Source organism: Caloenas nicobarica, chromosome 12 (assembly GCF_036013445.1).
Source record: "Caloenas nicobarica isolate bCalNic1 chromosome 12, bCalNic1.hap1, whole genome shotgun sequence".
Lineage (NCBI taxonomy): Eukaryota > Metazoa > Chordata > Aves > Columbiformes > Columbidae > Caloenas > Caloenas nicobarica.
The window spans coordinates 52069-74431 of record NC_088256.1 but is presented as its reverse complement, the minus strand read 5'-3'; the positions used below and the strand labels follow the sequence as shown (position 1 = coordinate 74431).

At 51.6% G+C, this 22363-nt stretch overlaps 1 protein-coding gene across 1 annotated transcript; it reads right to left on the bottom strand.

The window, feature by feature from the left end:
* Positions 1-6644: 6644 nt before the first annotated feature.
* On the bottom strand, positions 6645-18133 carry LOC135993596 (olfactory receptor 14J1-like). Its single transcript, XM_065643548.1, has 3 exons — positions 17840-18133; positions 8618-9094; positions 6645-6833 (listed from the first exon to the last, which is right to left on the bottom strand). The coding sequence occupies exons 1-3, from the start codon at positions 18131-18133 to the stop codon at positions 6645-6647; spliced, it is 960 nt and encodes a 319-aa protein (XP_065499620.1).
* Between the last annotated feature and the right edge of the window lie 4230 nt (positions 18134-22363).

Below are 22363 nucleotides of genomic sequence, written 5' to 3'. Positions count from 1 at the left end.
CTGCAGCTCATGGCCTGGATGGGTGTATCTGCGATGGATAAAGAACTGGCTGGAGGGCCAGGCCCAAAGAGTTGTGGTGAATGGAGCCAAATCCAGTTGGCGGCTGGTCACGAATGGTGTTGCCAGGGCTCAGTATTGGAGCCATTTCTGTTTTTATCAATGATCTGGGTGAAGGGATCAAGTGCATCCTTAGTAAGTTTGCGGGTGACACCAAACTGGGTGGGAGTGTTGATCTGTTGGAGGGTGGGAAGGCCATACAGAGGGATCTTGGCTGACTGAGGCCAGTTGTCTGAGGTTCAACAAGGCCAAGTTCTGGGTCTGGCACTTGGGTCAGAACAATCCCCTGCAACAATACAGACTCAGGGAAGAGTGCCTGGAAAGCTGCTTTTTGGAAAAAAGACCTGGGGGTGTTGATCGACAGCAGCTGAACATGAGCCAGCGTGTGCGCAGGTGGCCAAAAAGGCCAATGGCCTCCTGGTGTGGATCAAGAATAGTGTAATGGGCAGAACCAGGGCAGTGATCATCCCCTTTACTCGACGCTGGTGAGGCCACAACTCAAATCCTCAGTTCAGTTTTGGGCTCCTTGGTCAAGGAAAGACCTTGAGGTGCTGGAGTGAGTGCAGAGGAGGGGACAAGGCTGTTGAGGGTATGGAGCACAAGTCTTCTGAGGAGCAGCTGAGGGACCTGGGGGTGTTTAGCCTGGAGAAAAGGAGGCTGAGGGGAGACCTTTTCACTCTCTACAACTATCTGAAGAGAGGCTGTAGCATGGAGGGTGGTGTTGTTCTCCTGAGTAGCAAGTGATAGGATGAGAGGAAATGGCCTCAGCTTGTGCCAGGGAAGGTTCAGAATTGATATTAAGAGACATTTCTTCATGGAAAAGGTTGTGAAGCAGTGGAACAGGCTGCCCAGGGAACTGGTTGAGTCACCATTCCTTATGCCTTAGCACAGCTTCTAGGAGGATCTGTTCCATTATCTTCCCAGGCACAGGTAAGAGGATGACAGGTCAGTAGTTTTCAGGATCCTCCTTTCTAAAGCTGAAACACTGCCACACAGCACAGCTTGGAATGGACATGAGGAGGAAGAAATGTCACTCAAAGGGTGGTGCTGCGATATGAGAAATCATCCAGAAGGAGCATGAGATCAGTCCACCTCCTTGTGTTTCAAGGCACAGAGCATGAGAATGGAGACACATCAGTGAATGTATGGAAATACCAGGGTGAGAGCAAGGGGAGGAAGCGAGATGGGTGTCTACAGCCTGCACAGAAACAGAAGCAGCTGTGGGACAGTGTAGGACAAGCTGTGGTGGAGATGGCAAAGGGCACTGGCAAGGCTGGATGTCACCAAGAGAACCCAGGTCTTTGTCCCCTTGGCTATGGCTATCATCTCTGCCACCAAGGCCTGTGAGGAGACATGTTGTCCTCAGGCACTGGGGGCACCTCATGGCCTCCTTGCACATCCCCAGTAAGGCTGGGAACTGTCACATCATTGTCCTTCACTCAGCATCACACAGCCCACATCCCCCTGCCCCAGGAAGAGCCCTGAGCAACGTGTGAGGGACAGGATCTGCCTTCCCAGGGGCTGGGGGTCAGGCCTTGGCCTCTCTGCTTCATCCAACAAAACCAGGGTTTTCTCAGCACCTCAGCTGCCTGCACATTACCCTTTGTTTATCTGCCATCATGGCCTCCAATTCTCTGCTGTAACGAGTCCCTGGGGAGGCTTTGCTGGTACTTGCCCTCAGTGGAACTCATTAATACTTCAAGGTACTTAGTACTTCTTTCTTCTGACTTTGACTTCTGGAAAGGTTTGTGCAATCTCCTCTCAGCACCTGAGGTTCAAGGACTCAGCACCAAATGCACCATGGGGCTCATTACACCGAAGAAAGCTCTAAGAAACCATGTCTCTTCTTGTAATTTCCTTCTAGTCTTGTACAGTTAATGAGAGAGGTTTCCTAGTGTAGTTGCAGAGAACAATTTCAAAAACCTTCTAATAAAAATGACTTTTTAAAAAAATTTCATAAAGGATATAGTTTATTTTTTTTCAGTGTGCAGAAGAGGTGATTGCAGCATTATCTGATATCGATCCAGGGTCTCTCCTAAGGAGGTCTGGACTGGTCAGAGAAGCTGTCCCTTGAGGTCTGACACCGTGTGGACAACCTTGCTCCTCACCTCCCCAGCTCCATCATTTCTCTCATTGGCCACCTGGGACTTGCATCCCTTTTCCTTACACCAGACTTCTCCACTGCAGTCTGCAGCTGGATGTTCCAGCTCCTTTGCTTCCACCTCCTCTCCTTGGAGACCTGGCTGCACACAGGCAAAGAGGAACTTTTCTTTACTTTTGAACAAACAAAATAAAACTGATAAGATTCATCATTAAAAGAAAACACAGTCTTCAACTCTATGCCAAGGACAAACCGCCACCAATGAGGTTCCCCTTCTCCAAGGCATAACCATGCAAGAAATATTTTCGACAGAAAGGAAATTAGAAAATAAACACAATAAAAGAGTTGGCTAAAGACAGAATTAGACAGACTACTGAAAGACAAGGAAGCTTTTAACTCCTTGAAGCTGAAAGCAGCAACTGGATTGTTCACAAGTGTCTGAGTGATCAAAGAGTAAGGGGAAGGGAAATCCAGAGAGCAATCGCAAGTGCTTGTGTGCAGATCAGCTGCTGGAAATGGGACTTCAGACATGGTCAGTTTATTTAGGGCAGAGGAAATACCTGAAGGATGAGGGAGATCAGATGCACAGACTAACAGAGTGCTGAGAAGGCAAATCTTGTGGAAGATGAGAAGTTCTCTTCTTGCTCTTAATGCACATCCAAAATAGTTTCATTTTGATCTCATGGGAAAACACCGGTATTTAAAGTATTCAAAACAAAGAAAGGAGAATTACAACACCAACAATGTTTGATGCTTAAAGTTGAAAGAAAACATTTCCTTCACTCTACATCTTTCATTTGTTTTCTTTTTCCCTCAATTTTTAGAAAATGTTCTCTAGATTTCTATCCTACCAAAGCCTAGAGCATTAAGAAAGATAATCCTTGTGTCTTGCACAGAGTCGAAGGCACCAAAAAATCCACAGCCATCGACTATCAATGCCACTTTTTACTCTTGGCACAGCGTGAATCATGCTCGAAGCTGTTGTCCACTCTTGCCTGATGGAGGAAAGAAGGATATAAAGGTTAATTGAAATGTTCTCTTCGTAGACGGTCATGTTGACAGCGATCTCAACAGACCTGTGTTATCTGTCTTTGTATGTGATCATAAGGGACTGAGACCAGGGTTCCCTCAGCTGCCTTGCTTGTGCTGACAATATCTTTGGAGAAGCCCTCCTGGATGCCTTCCCCTCGCATGGCCATTTCAGCCACTGCTCAGCGTTGGCTTTGCTGGCTCCATCCCTGCACACCCAGGCCAGGTGTCTGTCTGTCTGTCTCCTGGGCAGCCTGTTCCCCTCCAGCCTCCCTGCACGTCCTTCTGCTGTTTGATCTCCTAAGTCAGGGGGTCGCTGTGCACTCAAGCTGACCTCTTGCCAGGCCCTGCTTGACTCCCTGACCATCAGATTGGTTTCTTCCTGGGCTTTGAGGACATTGCCCCTGAAGATCCAACAGAGTTTAACAGCCCGTTTGTTCTTTGGGACAACCCAAGGAGATCCTCAGCTAACTGAAATCAGCTCTCTTGCAGGACTGCACTGTTGTTCTGCAGTCGTCCTCCTTCTCCACCATCGCTTGGTCACTGCAGCCATGGCTGCTCTCATCCTTAGATCCCCAGCCTGAACAACCTTGTCTGTCAGTAAGAGACCAGCCCTATTCAGCTCATCCAGTGTTTGTCTCAAAATGCTTTCTTCCACACCCTGCAGGAATCTCCTGGGTTGCTTGTGCCCAGCCCTGCTGCCCTCCCAGCAGACCAAGAGATGGTCCAACTTGCCATGTAATCGAGGACCTGTGACCATGAGGCTTCCTCCAAGGCAAGGCTCTGTGCACACCAGGCTCCCCTCTGCACAGAGCTCATCTCCACCTCTTCATCCACCCGCCTGCCTTCCTGAGGAGCCCTGCCCATCCATGGCTGCCCTCCCACCACTGAGCTGTCCCACCAGGGCTCTGCAGTCCCCATGGGGAGCGTGTTGCTGCCTGCCCAGCAGAAACGACAGTGCTGGGTAGAAAAGAGGAGAGGCAGGTAAAGGGGCAGTGTCTGGGAAGTTGGCTGTGAGGTGACCCCTGGTGCCAGAAGAGGATGATGCAAGATGAGGCATCATGGGAGGGAGGTAGATTTTGAAGTCACATCTTTGGAAACAACCCAACTGGGCACGTGGTGAGACAGGCCTAGTGATGTCACCTGGATGCTGGGAAACACCCCCAGCAGTGCTGATTGTTACTTGTTACTTGTGATGTCACCTCATGAGAGCAATGTGATTGGCCAGAGGTAGGCAGGTATCATGAGGTCATCAAGGACACCAGACGGGAAGGCTGCAGAAAGATGAGTGAGCCCCTGGTGAGGCCCTGCCCTGGGGTGAAACCACCTGTACGTGCCATGGGAAACTGTGGGACATGCATGAGAAGCTGAGGGATGTGAGAAGGGACCAGCAGTATGGGCAGCTCCGTGTGTCCCAGCTGGGCCTCACAGGTGGCTGCAGATGAGACCAGGTTGGCAAAACTGCAGAGAGGGGAGCACTGGGGACTGTCCGGGCAGTCAAGTCTTGCAAGGCCATCAGTGCCTGGAGGAGCCACTGGTGATGCCACCGAAGTCCCAGAGGACCAAGGCAACGGAATCCAAACTATCAAATTTGAGTGCAAATGGAGAAAACCTGAGCCCACTGGGGAAAAAGTAACTGATGATGGTTATGAATTGTGAGGGGATCGGGGCAGAGAAATTTGGATCGTGGAAATAGCCATCTGTGGAAGAGTGGGGAGGAGGGGGGGTTCAAGAAACAAGCTGTCCGTGGGGAGGTGGCTGGTCAGTGCTGTTCTGGCCAAATCCCCTGCCTGATCACCATGGTCTGTCCTGCTTATTAGACTGGTTTCAGTTGGGATAGAGTTACTTATCTTCATAGCAACTTGTATGAGTTCGTTTTACATTTGTGATGGAAATAGTGTTGGTCCCACCCCAATGTTTCAGTCATTGCTGAGCAGTGCTTGCACAGTATCAAGGGGTTTTCTGCTTCTCACACCAACCCCAACAGCATGTGGGTTGGGGGTGCACAAGAAATTGGGAGGGGACATGGCTGGGACAGCTGAACCAAACTGACCAAGGGCGTGTTCCACCACATGTGATACCATAGTCAACAATAAAATCTGGGAGAAGAAAGGAGGGGAGGACATTTGGAGTGATGGCATTTGTGTTCCCAAGTAACCATTATATGTGATGGAGCGTGGCTTTTCTGAGGATAGTTGAACATCCTCCTCCTGATTCCTTGGTTTTCTTTGATTACATGCATAGATTTTGCTTTACCTATAAAACCATCTTTATCTCAACCCATGAGTTTTTTTTTGTGTTTCTGATCCTCCACCTCATCCTGCTGTGGGGCAGTGAGTGACAGACTATATGGTGCTGAGCTGCCTGTCGGAGTTAAACTACAAAACTAATTAAACTCTGCTCCTGGCTCCTTGCCGTGTGAGTGGGCTCACTATTGTGTGTGCGTTTGGGTGTGATGGCACGTACACACCTTCTTGGTCAATTCTAAGTGAGGCTAGCAAGGAGGAGGAGGACCCGAGGATCTGGAGAAACCCAGGGTTGGACTGTCCAAGTGGGTAATATCTCTGAGTCTGGGCTGACCCAAACCCTAGGTCCACACTGGAGGGACCACAGGGGTGTGTGAAACTGACGGTAAGTTCTACCTGGAATGTACAGACCACTCGTGCAACCTTCACACCAGATCAGTCTGAGAGGGGCAACAGGACAGGGTCAGTTCTGTTGCTCATGGTTGTGTAAGTGCTGCTGTTGGTGCGGTGGCTGTGAAGGTACTGTTGCCTGTTGGAGCTGGTCTGTGTCAGATTGTCTGTGTCCATCTTTGTTTCCCTGTAGATACCTGCATTTAGTGCTTTCCCTTTGCTTGACCCCACCTTGGGCAATGTCTCACTCTGTGGGGTCCTGTCACTGCCCACCTCAGGCACACCTGGTCCGTGTGTATCTCATGGGCTCTCCGGGCAGCTCCAGATTCCTCTCCTGGAGGATTGTCCTCTGGCCCATCATGCACTGGGACAGCCCAGTCTGACTGTATCTCATGACCACTCCCCATCTCCACTGTCAACAGACAACAAGGGTTGTGTCTTAAATCACACCTTTGTTGTCTATCAGCTACCAACGTGACAACAAGTTTTTTCCTCAGGCCCTTTTGAGTGAAAATCCTGGGTCTGTTGTTGAAAGCTGCTCTGGCAGAACGACCAAATCTTGAGGAACTGCACTCTGGAGGTGTCATTTTATTACAGAAATGCTATGAGAGAGTCAGCACTGACACAGTGTTAGAAAAGTACTTACAGAGGTTTCAGATGTTTTCAAATCATACTGGGTTCATTTCTCATGAGAGTAAGCTGAATACAAATAATTATACAGAAAAATAATAACTACAAATAACAATACAGGTAATGCTAAAAAAAATTAAAAGGATAAAATAATAAATGGGGTACAGGCCTGCAGTGGGATGTATCATATATTATTTGTGGAGAGTGATGGGAAGTTTCTCAGTATTGACAGACACCCATGAAATCACTTTCCTAATGGAGTCCTTGAGCTCCTGGGTCCTCATGCTGTAGATGAGGGGGTTCACTGCTGGAGGCACCACTGAGTACAGAACAGACACCACCAGGTCCAGGGAAGGACAGGAGATGGAATGGGGCTTCAGGTGGGAAAACGTGGCAGTGCTGACATACAGGGTGAAGGAGGCAGGTAGAAAAGGCTTTGGGCTGTCCCTGCTCAGAGGGGATCCTCAGCACAGCTCTCAATATCTGCGCATAAGACAGCAAAATGAACACATTAGCAGAGATTTTAAACCTGATGCTTCGTGGTCGCTGTGGCCAAGGGAGCCACCAGTTGCCACTTCTCCCATGAGACCTTCTCTGTTAGTGAGAATCAAACCTAGGAATCCACCTTTCCTGGTCGGCTCTCTCAGTACCTGCACCAAGAAGTTATCGTCCAGATGCTTTAGGAATCTTCTGGACCTGTTGGTGCCAGCTGTGTGATATTCCTAGTTGACATCTGGCAAGTCGAAGTCTCCCATAAGGACAAGGGCAGATGGCTTGGAGGCTTCGCTCAGTTCCTTGAAGAATAACTCATCAGTGTCATCATTGTGGCTGGATGGCGTATAGTAGACTTCCATTACAACATCTGCTTTATTTTTCTGACCCTTAGTCCTTACCCAGCCAGAGGCTCTCAGCTTTGCCATCGCCAACCGTCAGCTCCATGCATTCCAACCCCTCCACTGCATACAGTGCCACCCGTGGCCCCAAGCTATACAATGGTCTTTTTCCTCTCCCGGGCACTTTCCAGCTCAGCACAGCCCCTCCCCAGCTCTCCCCACAGCCCATTTCTCTCCAGCCCAGCCCAGCAGAGCAGCCCAGTCTGGGCTGGCCCCACGGCCGTGCCCAGCGCAGGGGGCTGCAGAGCTCTGGGCACTCACTCCACAGCCCCAGCCCCTCTGAAGGGCACAGCAGCTGCTGGGGGCAGAGAAGAGGGTCATTCTCCCCATCAGCCCCAGGGCTGGGCTCAGCCATGGCATGAGGAGATGGAGGCCAGTGTCTCCCTGTGTCTGCTGCTCTTGTTTCAGAGAGATCCTTATTGCCCAATTGTGGCAGCCCCACTGAGCCAGTCACTCACCTGAGCACAAGACGTGTGACCTGGGGACTTTCCAGGACTCTCCTGCCGCACCAGTGACAGAACAGCCTGCTCGAACTCATGCATGCAGAAACAGGTCTGCTCTTCTCCAGGGATGCCATCTTGGGGATGGACCTGAGGTGGCGGTGCTGCTCTGCCAGGCAGTTGTGCCCAAAAGCCACAGAGAGACAGTCCCAGTTATACCCCTGCCGATCGTGCACCATTTCCATTGGCAGTGGGCACCCACACGTGAAGGCTCATTCCTGAACACATCCCCGCATGTTCTCCTGCCCTGTGCCCAGGACGAAACACAGCACAGCAGAAGGCTTAGAGGGGCTATATCTTAAGCCTATTCCTGACCTTCACTTTTGAAGAAGAGCCCAACCTGCAGACACCAGCACCGACTAAGTCCATTTTATTCCAAATATGTGACACAGGAGGCCATTTGTAACATCATGCCAGAAAAATAAAAAAAAACAAAACAAACAACAAATCAGAGGACATGGCTCAGACAAGGTTGGGCTCATGCTTCTGGCAAACTGGAGTGGATGTAGACAATCCTGGACAAAAAGATGTGTCACAGATAAAATTTCAACAACACAGGAAGTTCAAAAATGAATTGCAAATAATTTCTGAAAAGAAAGAAACATCTTACACGTGCTGAGAAAAAAATGATTGAATCACCTTCCTCAGTGCATCTTTGAGCTCCTGGTTCCTCATGCTGTAGATGAGGGGATTAACTCCTGGAGGTACCACTGAGTACAGAACAGAAACCACCCAGTTGAGCAATGGGGAGGAGACAGAGTGGGGCTTCATGTAGGCAAAAATGAGAGTGCTGACAAACAGGGAGACCACGGCCAGGTGAGGGAGGCACGTGGAAAAGGCTTTGTGCCGTCCCTGCTCAGAGGGGATCCTCAGCACGGCCCTCAAGATCTGCACATAGGACAGCAAGATGAAAATGAAACACATAAAAACTAAACAGGCACTAACCATAATAAGCCCAAGTTCGCTGAGGTAGGAGTTTGAGCAGGAGAGTTTGAGGATCTGGGGGATTTCACAGAAGAACTGGTCCACAGCATTGCCTTTGCAGAGCGGCAGTGAAAATGTATTGGCTGTGTGCAGCAGAGCACTGAGAAACCCAGTGGCCCAGGCAGCTGCTGCCATGTGGACACAAGCTCTGCTGCCCAGGAGGGTCCCGTAGTGCAGGGGTTTGCAGATGGCAACGTAGCGGTCATAGGCCATCACGGTGAGTATATAATACTCTGCACCAAATAAGAAACATACAAAGAAGACCTGGGCAGCACATCCTGCAAAGGAAATGACCCTGGTATCCCAGAGGGAACTGGCCATGAACTTGGGGAGAATGGTGGAGATGGAGCCCAGGTCAAGGAGGGCGAGGTTGATGAGGAAGAAGTACATGGGGGTGTGGAGGTGCTGGTCACAGGCTATGGTGGTGATGATGAGGCCGTTGCCCAGGAGGGCAGCCAGGTAGATGCCCAGGAAGAGCCAGAAGTGCAAGAGCTGCAGCTCCCGTGTGTCTGTGAATGCCAGGAGGAGGAACTGGGTGATGGAGCTGCTGTTGGGTATTTGCTCCGCCTGTGAACACAAGGACCTGTGCATGGAGGAGAAAACAGTGATGGTTTAGATGAGACTTCTCTGGGAAAACCAAAGCCATATCCCACAGAACCACCCACCCTGTCACACAAAGAGATACTTTTCTTTTTCAGGAGAACATCCTGGCTGGAGCCCTCGCCAGTGCTTGATGAGTGTGCAATGAAGAGCAGGGTCTCTGCCCAGGGGCTCTTGAGGAGTCAGCCTGACCCTGTGTGATTGGGTGGGGCAGGGGCCAGTCCTGGGGTTCAGCTTTGTCAGATGGAACTGCTCCTGGTGCAGAAGGGACTGTCAGCATCTGTACCCCCAGACTTGAGAAACTGAGTTTGAGAGGTTTGCTGTTTCTACAGCTCCTTCTCCCCTTCCACCCTGGGGAGTGTTCTTGGGTTTCAGAAACCCTCACCATTTCTGCTGCACCCAGGGAGAACAGAGCGAGTCCTGCGAGACCAGAGGATGCCTGTGGGTCAGTGCAGAGTGATGGCAGCTCATCTGTCCCTCTCTCTTGTTCCAGCTGCCCTGGGCTGGCACCTTTCTGAGATGGTGATCACACTCCCATGTTACCCTGAAAAGCCACCAGGCACTGCTGAGAGCAGAGGAATCCACCTCAGACCGCAACATGTCTCACCCTCTCCTAAGGTCTCAGCATCCCATGTTTAGCCTGGAAACCACTCATCTCACAAACCCAACAGCATTTTCTCTGTCGCAGCAGCTCTGCGATTCTTCATGGAGCTTTCAGATAACACACAGATGCTGTAGGACCGGTTTGCTTCCTAGAGGGTAGTTCAGAGCTTCTAAGGAAACCCCCAGGAGATATCCAAGTGTCCTAATGATGGCATTTGATTCAGGGAGACTCAGCTCATTCCCCAGCCCCACAGACTGCATTGCCCACAGCCCCATAGGTCAGAGGAAAGCTGGGACACCTGTTCCCATGGACACAGCTGCAGGAAAGGACCCACAAGATCAGGCTGTGACTCTGCAGCTGAAACTCCCATCCCCAGAGAGCCTGACAGCAAGAACCAGATCACAACAGCAGTGACCCAGAGCAGTGGAGCAAGAAGGAAAATGAGGTGAGGGTGGGTGTGAGAGAGGCCAGGGCAGAGGCAGCCGGGCACTCAGACAGTGTCACCCTTCCCCAGCTGTGCAGCCACCTCCCACACACCACCATTGCTGGGCAGCTGCTCTCAGCCCCTGTGCTCTGCAGAGGGAACTGGAGCTCTGGCTGCACAGGAGCTGCTTCATGCCTTGGAGCCTCCGGCCCTGAGGGCAGAGGCTTTCCTGGGTGGGAGAGGAGGTGAGGGGGCTGCTCAGAGGAGGGATCTGCACTGCAGGGGATCATACAGAGTTTTCTGTGTTCCCCCTCTCATAACAATTCAGGGTTTAGTTACCTCTCATTTCTGATCATTTCCCTCCTTCCTGCAGATTCTCCCCCTGGAAGGTGTTTCCCTGTCCATGTGTCTTCCCTGTCAGTGCTCACAGACCATCCCACCCTCTGTGCCCTCACCCTGGCCCTACAGATCCTGCCTGTTCACAGGGCACTGCCTGGGGGCATCTTTCTGTTTGCGGGTTGGAAAACAGGACAGGTCAGACTAAGGCTGACGGGTTCAGCAGATGTGATGTTGGTGCTGTGCGTAGGCAGAGCAGCAGGTGAAGGGATGTTATGAGGCTTCTGGCAGATGTACTGATGACTCTGAGTTTCAGCTCAGGATTCTCAGTGGCTTGTTCAAGCATGAGAGCTCATTTTCCTTTTCTCCTTTCCTGCACCCCCCACCCCATCGGATAGGAAACAGAAAAGAAAGGCTCAGAAAAGCTCTCTATCTGTCTGGTAATCCTTGCATTGATCTTCTCTTTGAGGCATTTCTTTGGAAAAGTCCTGGGGGTCACCTGGAGCTGTGAGCAGCCCTGACCCACACAGCATCCTCTCCACATCAGAAGCAGCTTTCCTGCCCTGATAGGGGTTGTTCCTTCCCCCCACAGCTTCTCCCCACAGCACCATGGGGATCTCCCCGGGCAGGCTGAGCGCTGACCCTGGCAATCGGGAGGGTCTCTGCCCCGACACAGCCCTGGGGTGCAGGGACCCTCCTCTGCAGGACAGCCCTGGGCACCCCTGGGTGCTCACCCAGCTTCACAGCTGTTCAAAATTGCTGACAAGAGCCGCCTCCTTACAGATCTCTCAAGCTCTTCCTGTGCTAACTTTAGAGATGCCTCCAGGAGCTACTGCTTAATTGCCCTGCACCCAGAGACTTACCATGGCTGCAATGATTCCTCCTCCAGTGAGGTCTCAGTCATCCTCCCAGTCCTGACCACCTTTAATCTCTCTCTGCCTTGCTCGTCTCCCTGAGATTCCCAGGCAGAGCCCTTAGCCCTGCTGTGCTTTGCAGAGGAGCTGCTCCTGGGCAGAGCTGTCTCTGCAGTGCTGCTGCTTGCCATGAGTTCCCTCTGTCCCAGGGGCCCAGCTCACCTCGGTAGCACAGGAGCAGCCCAAGGCACTTTAATGACCCCTCTGGTGGGTTTGGCACTGAGTCCGTGAACCTCAGACCCTAGAGGAAGTTGAAGCAACCTCTCAAGAAGTCCAAGTCAGATTCGTACTCCGAAGTTTCTTGTAATGTTAATGGGTCCCACTGAGGAACACTACTGAGGAAATGACCGCAGGGTCTGGCTAGAGAAGAAACCTGGAGGCAGAGATGACAGGTCAGGAAAATCAGGGTGAAGGTCTCTCTGATGATCAGTTAACCTGGATGTGTTTCATTAACCAAAGGGCCAAGCCTTGACCCCCAACCCTGGGAAGGCAGATCCTGTCCCTCCCACATTGCCCAGGGCTCTTCCTGGGACAGTGTGATATCAGGCTGTGCAAGGCCAAGTGCAGAACTATGGTCCAACACCTCCTAGGTTCCTGGCTGGGGACAAGGAGGCCATGAGGCCCCTGTGCTGTAAGGACAAGGTGTCTCCTCACAGGCATCAGAGCTGGAGACAACAGCCATAGCTAAGGGGAGAAGGACCTCATGTCTTTTGGGGGCTTTTAGCCTCTTTACATCCCTTGGACATCTCAACGACAGGCTGTCCAATGGTGTGGCATCACCTGCGCCTCTTTTACTGCAGGCTGGAGACATCCCCCCTGCTGCCCCACCTTACTCTTGTCTGAGCATCTTCCTTCTTTGCTGATCTCTCTCCATCCTCCCCAGCTGTTCCTTGAAGCACAAAACCTTGGGCTGATGCAGACTCCCTCTGGGTGACCTGCTCCACCACAGCACTGCCCTTCCACTCACATTCCTTTCTCCTCATGTCCAGCCTGGACCTCCCCAGCTGCACTGTATGCCATTATTTCTTTCTCATGCTCTTTCCCATGATGAAGAAAACCTCCACCACCTCTGAAACCAGCCTTCAAGCACTCTCAGGCTATTCCTACACTGCTGCAGCCTCCCCAGCACTGCGGGGCCAAAGCAGCCCATGTCCCTCAGCATCCCACACCATGTGCACAAGGTCCTGAACTCTGCCTTGGCAGAGCCCTACACTCTTCAGTTCATCACTGCTTCTCCAAACTGGGAGCCGCACACTGGCACACACCCGTGTGTGTGGGGTCACACCAGTGCTGAACTGAATCGATGAGAACTCCAGATGTCTGGGTCCCCATGCTCCTCCTAACACAGCCCCATGTGCAGCTGTCTTGTTCATGGTGAGCGTGCAGCACGGGCTTGTGTGGCGGTCCTTGTAGTGCCCAGGCCCTTCTCCTCAGGGTCACTGCTCAATGTGTCTGGTCCTGAACCTTCATGATGGATGGGGTTATTTTCCTGCCCTGATACAAAGCTGGCCGCTTCTCCTTTTAAAACTTAGGAGATTCCTGATAGTGGAACCCCAAAGTTTCTCTAGGTCTGGACTTTCCCTGGATTGCTGCAGTCGCAGTCCACCCACTTCTGGCCAGGGCAGGGACCACTCGCCCGGAGAGCCCCCAGTGCCCCCTAAAGATAAGGGGCCCCGGCCTCCAGGAGTCTCCTGAGCCCTGAAAGAGGCCACTAAAATGGCAGCAGTAGCAGGGTTCCATCAAGAGTTTATTCAAGAAAAAGGAAATAATTTCCAGTTTCCCTAGCTCAGTCTTTCAGTGCTGTTCTTTTCCTCCTTATCCTGGTGCCTCTCCCTGACTGCTGCGCTCCGCTTTTGGTGGCACCAGATTGTTGGGGGGCATGGCCATGTGCCCCCACAGTCCCAGGGCTTTGTCATTGCTGCCCTCACTCACAAGGGAAAACCCATCTTGTCACGATCCACGTAAAGGACCTCCATCCATCCAAGCAACTTCTTCACTTTGAGGGAATCCCACTGCTGACCCTTCCAGCCCGTCTCTCCTGAAAAGCCTATACCCACCCATTGCAGCACCCCAAGCTGTGTGACTTGTCCCACTACGCCTTGGCGGTGACTCCATGGATGTCAAACAGCACAGGCTGCAGCTTGTCCTGGCTGTGCCCTTGGCTGAGGGCATCAGTGCACAGTTGGGCTGTGGCACCTCAGGTGTAGCACCCGGCCAAGCTCTGATAGTCCTCGGGAAATCTGGTTGGTATCAAGAATCCAGGTCCCCATGTGTGCAAAGGTTTGACTTCAGAGCAGAGCAATGTCACAGTGGTTGGCAGATGGAAAGTTAGGGCTGAAATTGGGCAACAGGAGAGTGAGCAAGCCCTGCTGTCCCCAAGGCCAGAGAGAAACAGGGCTGGGAATGACAGACCTGGAAGGAAACGTGTGTTTTGTCAGTGGCATCTCTGCTGTCCCTGAGGTACTTGGGCAGACGTGTCACTGATCTCTAGGAATAACAAGGTGCTGCTGGCAGGCCCAATGTGACAATGATTTGTCTGTTCCTTGATTCTTTTATCAAGGGGTTGAGAACAGGGTGGTCTCTTTTTTTTCAGGCTAAACGGCCTCAGGTCCCTCAGCCGCTCCTCATAAGATTTGTTCTTCAGACCCTCACCGTCTCTTCTGCCCTTCTCTGAACTTGCTCTGGCACCTCAAGGTCTTTCCTTTTGTGAGGGGGCCAGAGCTGAACAGAGGATTCGAGGTTTGGCCTCACCAGTGCCCAGTACAGGGGAAGGTCACTGCCCTGATACTGCTGGCTGTGCTATTCTTAGTGGACGTCAGGATGCTGGTGGCCTTTTTGGCCACCTGGGCACACGCTGGCTCCTGTTCAGCTGCTGTCAATCAACACCCGCAGATCTCTTTCTGCCGGGCAGCTTTCCAGCCACTCTTCCCTGAGCCTGGAGCCTTCATGGGGTTGTTGTGACCGAAGCGCAGGACCCTGGACTTGGCCTTGTTGAACCTCAGACAATTGGCCTCAGCCCATCTTTCCCACTTGTCCAGATCGCTCTATATGACCTTCCTATCCTCCAGCACATCAACACTCTTTCCCTGCTGTGCTGTGCTTGGCCTTGGTGGCCAAAACACCTTCAAGAACACACTGACATTTTAGTTATTGCTGAGCAGTACTGGCACAGCCTCAAGGCCTTCTGTGCTTCTCAGTCTGCCCCAACAACAAGGAGGCTGGATGTCGCTAAAGGCTGGGAGGGGACCAAGCCGGGACAGCTGACCCCAATTGACCAAAGAGATATTCCACACCATATGACATCTTGGTCAGCAACCTCATACAATTGCTCTCAGCCCATCATTTCATCAAGTCCAGATCCCTCTGTATGGCCTTCCCACCCTCCAGCAGATCAACACTCCCACCCAATTTGGTGTCATCTGCAAACTTACTAAGAGTGCACTCATTCCCCTCATCCAGGTCATTGATAAAGAGATTAAACAGAACTGGCCCATATAGTGGGCCCTGGGGACACCACTCGTGACCTGCCGCCAACTGGATTTGGCTCTGTTGACCATAACTCTTTGGGCCCGGCACTCCGGCCAGTTCTTTATCCATCGCAGATACACCATCCAGGCCATGAGCTGCAGCTTCTCCAGGAGATGCTGTGGGATACGGTGTCAAAGGCTTTACTGAAGTCCAAGTACACAACATCCACAGCCTGTGTGGTGGATTCACCCAGCATCCACTTCTTAAGCCCCATCAGCACCACCCTGCCCAGAAGGACACCATGTCTGAGGCCTTGTGAATGCCCTGCACACAACATGGCTTTCTTTCCCCTGTCCATTTGTGTTCAGCTATCCCTTCCTTGTTCTTCACATTCCTGGAAATGGCTGCAGGAAGACGTGTCCCATCCCTTTCCCAGGAAGGGGGATAGGGTGGCTGGCTTGTAATTCTCCCACTTCCTGTTTGTGCTCTTCTTGAAGATGGGTTTGAGGTCTGCATTTTCTAAGGACCCCAGATCCATTCTGGTTTCTACGGCACTTTTGAGAGCACAATCCGGAATCACAGGCAAGGGTGATGTAGCAGACTGGAGCACTTGCAATGAGCCTGTCCAAGGCAGCTGAGATCAATCTCACTGATCCAGTGGGGTTTGTTCCTGGAGTCACACACAGAAATGTCAGGTTCCGTCAGGCATCCACATCTGAGCTGGCTTCATGGACTCCTTATGCACCCAGGGATGTTCAGAGACAGAGTCTGTCCCTTTTACACACAGAGGCAGGAGTCACAGTGTCTCTCTGGCCTCCTGTTGCCATTCCCAAAGGATGGGAGGCACCTCAGCCCTGTGGTGTGTCACCCTGCTCTGCACTCATCTGAGATGTCCCACGTCATGAGGAATGGACACAGGGACCCCAGTTCAAGGAAGCACATCCCAGTGCTGCACTCAGGTGATTTCCCACAGGATGTTCCTCCCAATATGAAGTGACCTCAAGACCTTGTCTGTGCCACAGGCCTCCATGGAACACCAAGGAATAGTTGATAGTGTTAGTGCTCACTTGTGTTCATGTCACCTCATGTACATGATGTGCGTGCTTACATCTCATCTGTACAATACAAACATGGACTTCTGAACTACTCATTCAGTGTCAATCCATGGGGGGACAAAGAACCTCTCTGAGCTGGGGTTTGAGAGGCCAGGGCTGGAAATGGTGGCTGTGAGGGGCCAGTCCATGACGATGCCCTGGGGCAGCTTCCGCACAGTGTCCAGTGCACACGGGCACAGCCCAGACCCTGCTCTGCTGGTCCTGCAGGTCTCTGGCAGGACACCTGGCTGTAAGAGGACACTGCTGTGTGCCCAGCCCTGCACACACACACTGTTTAGCTGTACACTGGTGTTTCATTTATCGGCCACTTTCTTGTGCATGTTCTTGACAGAAACTTTGCAAGAAGACCTAAGCCTTCAGGCACTGCCCTAACCAGAACACTTTTTTTTATAGAACTACTGTTCTAGAGGCCAGCTCTGTCACAGCAGTGCCCATTGCCTGTCCCTGCCTGCACTCACAGGACTGACACACAGCAGGACGGTGACCAAGCTGCCAGAGCACTCAGGCCTTGCACCAACACAAGGGATGAGAAGAAGAGTGTGGGAGTGGAACAAGAACAGCTCTGGAAGACCAAGCGCTGGTGCTCCCTGGCAGTGCTGCCAGGCTGGGACTTCCACCAGAAGGGAAGAAACTGATCCTGCAGCTCCAAAAGCATCTTAAAAGAAGATCTCTGTTGAATAATAAAACTAAACAAAACACTGCAGGGCCGTATATTCTTTTTAAAAACAGAAAGAAAAGGGCTCCTCATTTCCATAGACACTTGGTGAGAAAAAAAGGCAGACATTGAATTAGGAAAGGAATGACAACATCATCACAAAACACCACCACAAGAACAACAAGAAAACAAGAATGGTTGAGCCTGCAATGAGTTACACTATAACTGCCATGCAGAGGATGAGAGTTTATTGCTGTTTGTTATTGAAAATGTCCAGTTATCAGTTTCCACACTGAGTCCTGGAGCTCCTTGTTCCTCATGCTGTAGATGAGGGGGTTCACTACTGGAGGAACCATCGAGTATAGAACTGCCACCACCAGGTCCGGGGAAGGGGATGAGATGGAGGGGCATTTCAGGCAGGCAAAAATGACAGTGCTGATGAAAAGGGAAACCACGGCCAGGTGAGGGAGGCACGTGGAAAAGGCTTTGTGCCGTCCCTGCTCAGAGGGGATCCCCAGCACGGCCCTCAAGATCTGCACATAGGAGAAAAGAATGAAAATAAAACATCCAAATGCTAAACAGGCAGTGACCACAAGAAACCCAGCTTCCCTGAGGTAGGAGTTTGAGCAGGAGAGCTGGAGGATCTGGGGGATTTTACAGAAGAACTGGTCCAGGGCATTGCCCTTGCACAGTGGCAGTGAAAATGTATTGGCCGTGTACAGCAGAGCATTGAGAAACCCAGTGGCCCAGGCAGCTGCTGCCATGTGGACACAAGCTCTGCTGCCCAGGAGGGTCCCGTAGTGCAGGGGTTTGCAGATGGCAACGTAGTGGTCATAGGACATGATGGTGAGCATAGAATACTCTGCTGAAATGAAAAAGAGAGACATAAAGACTTGTGCAGCACATCCTGCATAGTAGATGGCCCTGGTGTCCCAGAGGGAATTGGCCATGGATTTAGGGAGAGTGGTAGAGATGGAGCCCAGGTCGAGGAGGGCGAGGTTGAGGAGGAAGAAGTACATGGGGGTGTGGAGCTGCTGGTCACAGGCTATGGTGGTGATGATGAGGCCGTTGCCCAGGAGGGCAGCCAGGTAGATGCCCAGGAAGAGCCAGAAGGGCAAGAGCTGCAGCTCCTGTGTGTCTGTGAATGGCAGAAGAAGGAACTGGGTGATGGAGCTGCTGTTGGACATTTGTTGTTTGTGGAATGTGGGCTCTGTTCAAAAAAAAGAAAAAGGTAACATAAGATTAGGACAGACTCCTCTTAGCAAAGCCACACCATTTTTTAAAGATATCATCCAAACTGAAATGCTTTTCCTTTCTCTGGTGTGTGCTGGCTGAGTGTGCTGTGAGGAGCAGGACCTCTGCCCGTGTGCTGCCAAGCAGCCAGCTTTGCTCTGCTCCAGTGGGGACATGGAAGCTGGTTTGTGACAGCTCTGACATTCACAAGGAATGGCAGATGTAATCCACCTTCAATGAAAACATTTAATATCTGTGCTCATGACTGTCAAGGGCTTGGGCTACAGAGGAGACAATTAGCATATTATAATAAATATTTTATCTGTGTTTTTTTTATTTTCCATTACCACATAAGGTGAGCAGGGTATTTTTAGGGGTAGAAATCCTCATTTCTGTGATTTAAAATGTGATGAATCTAGATCCAGGAGAGGCAAAAAGGCTCAGCTTTCTCTGGCTCATTATGGAGTAAGACAGCAGAAGTGTGCATCAGGATTTTACTCATCTGTCTCTGCTTCAGCTTGTGCTGCCTTGAAAATGACATCACACACAAATTACTCTAATTAATCCAAACAACTGGTCTCTGGAGCAGGGGAGCCCTGTCTGAAAGGGCAGATTTGAGAACTCTGTCCCAGCCCAGAGGTGGAGATGTGATGGAGAGAGCAGGACACGACCCCTCACAGACAGAAGCAAAGGACTCTGAGAGGAGAGTGCAGACCCCAAGGAAAGGCTCAGCACTCCTAGCATCCTACAGCAGAGCTGGGCCTTGCTGGGGGCAGCTGGTGAGCCCAGCAGGACAGGCAGAGCAGAGTCAGGGCTCCTGAAGATGGGATGTGCTAAAGGCACAGTCAGATCATTGCCCAGCAGACAACACCCAGCAACCATCTGCAGAGAAGGAGCAGAAGAGCTCCTGAACACCCCCTGCTCTGCTGCCTGGAGCTGTCCCTGCCTGCAGCTGTGTCTCTGTCCCCAGGTCTCCTCCTGTCAGTGCCACAGACTCCATGCCAGCCGCTGTGTGCTCAGCTCTGCCCTGCAGACCCCTCCCAGCAGCCGGGCACTGCCCAGGGGCAGCTCTGTGTGGGCCAGCTCTGATGGGAACATCAGACCGACAATAATGAGCATGGAAAAGTCATGCTGATGCTGTCTGGAAGCCAGGGTGTGTCCATTTCTGATACTCCCAGGTTTATTCACTGCTAAGAGCCACAGATTTGGAATTTCAGTGCATCCTCCTGAACTGAGACGTCAATTATTGTGTCCCATTGGCCTCATAGACAATCTAGAGTACGAGACCGATAGAACAGGATCCTTACTTTTCACAGAGCCCCTGTCTTGCTGTGCTTTTCCAAAAGCCTCACAGGAATGTCCTAAAGTGATCTGGAGCTATGAGTAGCCGCATCCCAAGCAGAACCCACTCCATACCTAGACCCTGCCCAGCCAGAGGAAAACTGGAGGCAGAGATGACAGATCAGGAAAAGCAAGGTGAAGGTCTCTCTGATGCTGAGTAAACCTGGATGTGTTTCATCAATCAAAGGGCCAAGCCCTGACCCCCAGCTATTTGGAAGTCAGATCCTATCCCTCCCATGTTGCCCAGCGCCCTTCCTGGGACAGTGGGATGTGGGACTGTCCAAGGCCAAGGGCAGGACTATAGTCTGACACCTCCCAGGTTCCTGGGTGGGGACAAGGGGCCATGAGGCCCCTGTGCTGTAAGGACAAGGTGTCTCCTCACAGGCATCAGAGCTGGAGACAACAGCCATAGTGAAGGGGAGAAGAAGCTCGTGTCTTGTGGGGGCTGGGAATGACAGACCTGGAAGGAAACGTGTGTTTTTTCAGTGGCGTCTCTGCTGTCCCTGAGGTACTTGGGCAGACGTGTCATTGATCTCTAGGAATGACAAGGTGCTGCTGACAGGCCCAATGTGACAATGATTTGTCTGTTCCTTGATTGTGTTATCAAGGGGGTGAGAACAGGTTGCTGAAAAGAAAAAAAGGAGATTTGGAAGTGTAGCTATATGCATGGACACCCCGGTGTGATGCGCTTCCTATTCATGGGCTGCCCTACATCTACTGGATAGAGAAGGGACAGATCTTGTGATGCTTCAGAGGTGGGAATGAGTTTCTTGCACAAAGGCACCGAATCTGTCTGCAATGGTGTCTGGGGTGTCTGTCCCACGCTCACTGTGAATGGGGATGGCTGCCCTGGACAGGACCATGGCTGTCCCTGCCCAATGCATGTAGGGATGTGTGAGAGCCTTGGCACCTCACGTAACACTGCAGGCCTGTAACTGGCACTAAAAGGAATAACCGCCCTGAATTTCATTTGTCAATAGAATTATAGAAAAATTTCAGCTGGAGAGACTCTCAGGATCATCGAGTCCAACCATAACCCAACTCTCGCACTAAACTATGTCCCTAAGAAACACAATTAAATGTCTTTTAAACACCTCCAGGGATGGTGACTCCATCACTGCCCTGGGCAGCCTGTTCCATTGCTTAACAACTTTTTCCATGAGGAAATGTCTCCTGGTATCCAGTCTGAACCTTTCCTGGCACAACTTGAGACCACTTCCTCTCATCCTATCACTTGCTACTTGGGAGAAGAGACCAACACCGTCCATGCTACAATCTCCTTTCAGGTAGTTGTAGAGACCGATAAGGTCTCCCCTCAGTCTCTTTTTTTCCCAGCTAAACAGCCTCATGTCCCTCAGCCGCTCCTCAGGCCTGTCACCGTCCATTTGGTGATGGACTCGTGATGCTTTGTTTACCTTGATCTCGAAGCGCAAAGTTAAGGCAATCAAAATGCCAAGGAGTGGTAATTCAATCATCAATTTATTTATTTTGCCCGTAAAGCGGCATGTGATAGAGAGAGTGGAGAAAAAGGAAAGGAAAGAAAAAAAAGGGGGAAAAAAAAGGACTGGCTACCACTACGAGATCCAAAGGCGTCTCTGTGGTCTCAGGTGCCGTGAGAAGAGTCCTGCCGGTTCTCCATCGTGATATGTGATCCTTTGGTGGGGAGAGCTCAACGATGTCCTGTTGGGAAATGTCTTTCATGCTTCTTCACCCTGCTTCGCTCCCATGGATTGAGGCCAATCTCTGCCTTTGTTTCGCAATCCAGGACCGAAGAGTCCCTGCTTCGCTTGCCAGAACCTGTCTGCGCCTGCGTTGACTCTGTTCAGGGGTCTCTTACTGGCCCATTGGGTGACCTCAAGACCTTCGGAGAGCCTCTGCGCATGGTCTTCTTCGCTGGCCTTAGTAGAAGGGAAGAGATAGGGGCAAGTTTGGCTGCGGCAGCAGGTGAAAATCCATCTTCTGGACAGCAGCTATAGTCCCCAGGTGGGAGAGACCTGTACAACACAGTTTCTTTTAGGAGGTGGGGGCAAGTCTGGCTGCCGCAGCAGGTGGAATCCGTAGAGCAGCCATTGTTACCTGTAGCCCCTGGGCTGGAGAGACCTGTACAAGACAATTTTTTTCGTCAGGCCTCTCTCCAAGTCGTTGTTCAATTCTTTTAATCAGAACATCTGTTCTCCAAGTCCCTGATGGCGGTGTTCAGGCAAATACTGTTCTTCGGAATGTCTCTTACACCTTCCAATCACTGGTTTCTCTGATTCTGTGAGATGGAGCGGCCAGGAGAGGGAGATGTGAGGAGGTGGATGGATGAGGAGATAGAGACACCAAGAGAGGGAGAGTCGGGTGGATGGTGGGTGAGGAGATGCAGACGGACAGATGGACAGAGGCAGGCGGAGATGGAGACACCAGGAGATGGAGATGGAGGGACCAAGAGGTGGGTGAGAAGATGGGGATGGACAGATGAGGGTGGAGACACCAGGAGATGGAGAATGAGGGTCAGGTGGGTGGTGGGATGAGGAGATGGAGGGATGGCCATGTGGAGGGATGGATGGATGGACAGATGGATGATGGACAAGTAGACACTGGCCAACCAGGTGCCCCCTGCTGGGCCCTCCGCCCACTCACACATCTTGTTGGGCGACACCAACTTCCTGGTGGCCCCAAAATGGATCCAGATGAACTTCCCTGGGAGAGCAGCAGTGGCCACTGTCCCTGGCAGGCCCCGCCCACAGACCCCACCCACAGGCCCCACCCCGTCCGCTCACCAATCTGGAGGAGTTGACAGGAGATGTTGGGGTCTTGGGTTTTCCATCCTCCAGATGAGGTTGGATGAAGTTGGGGAGATG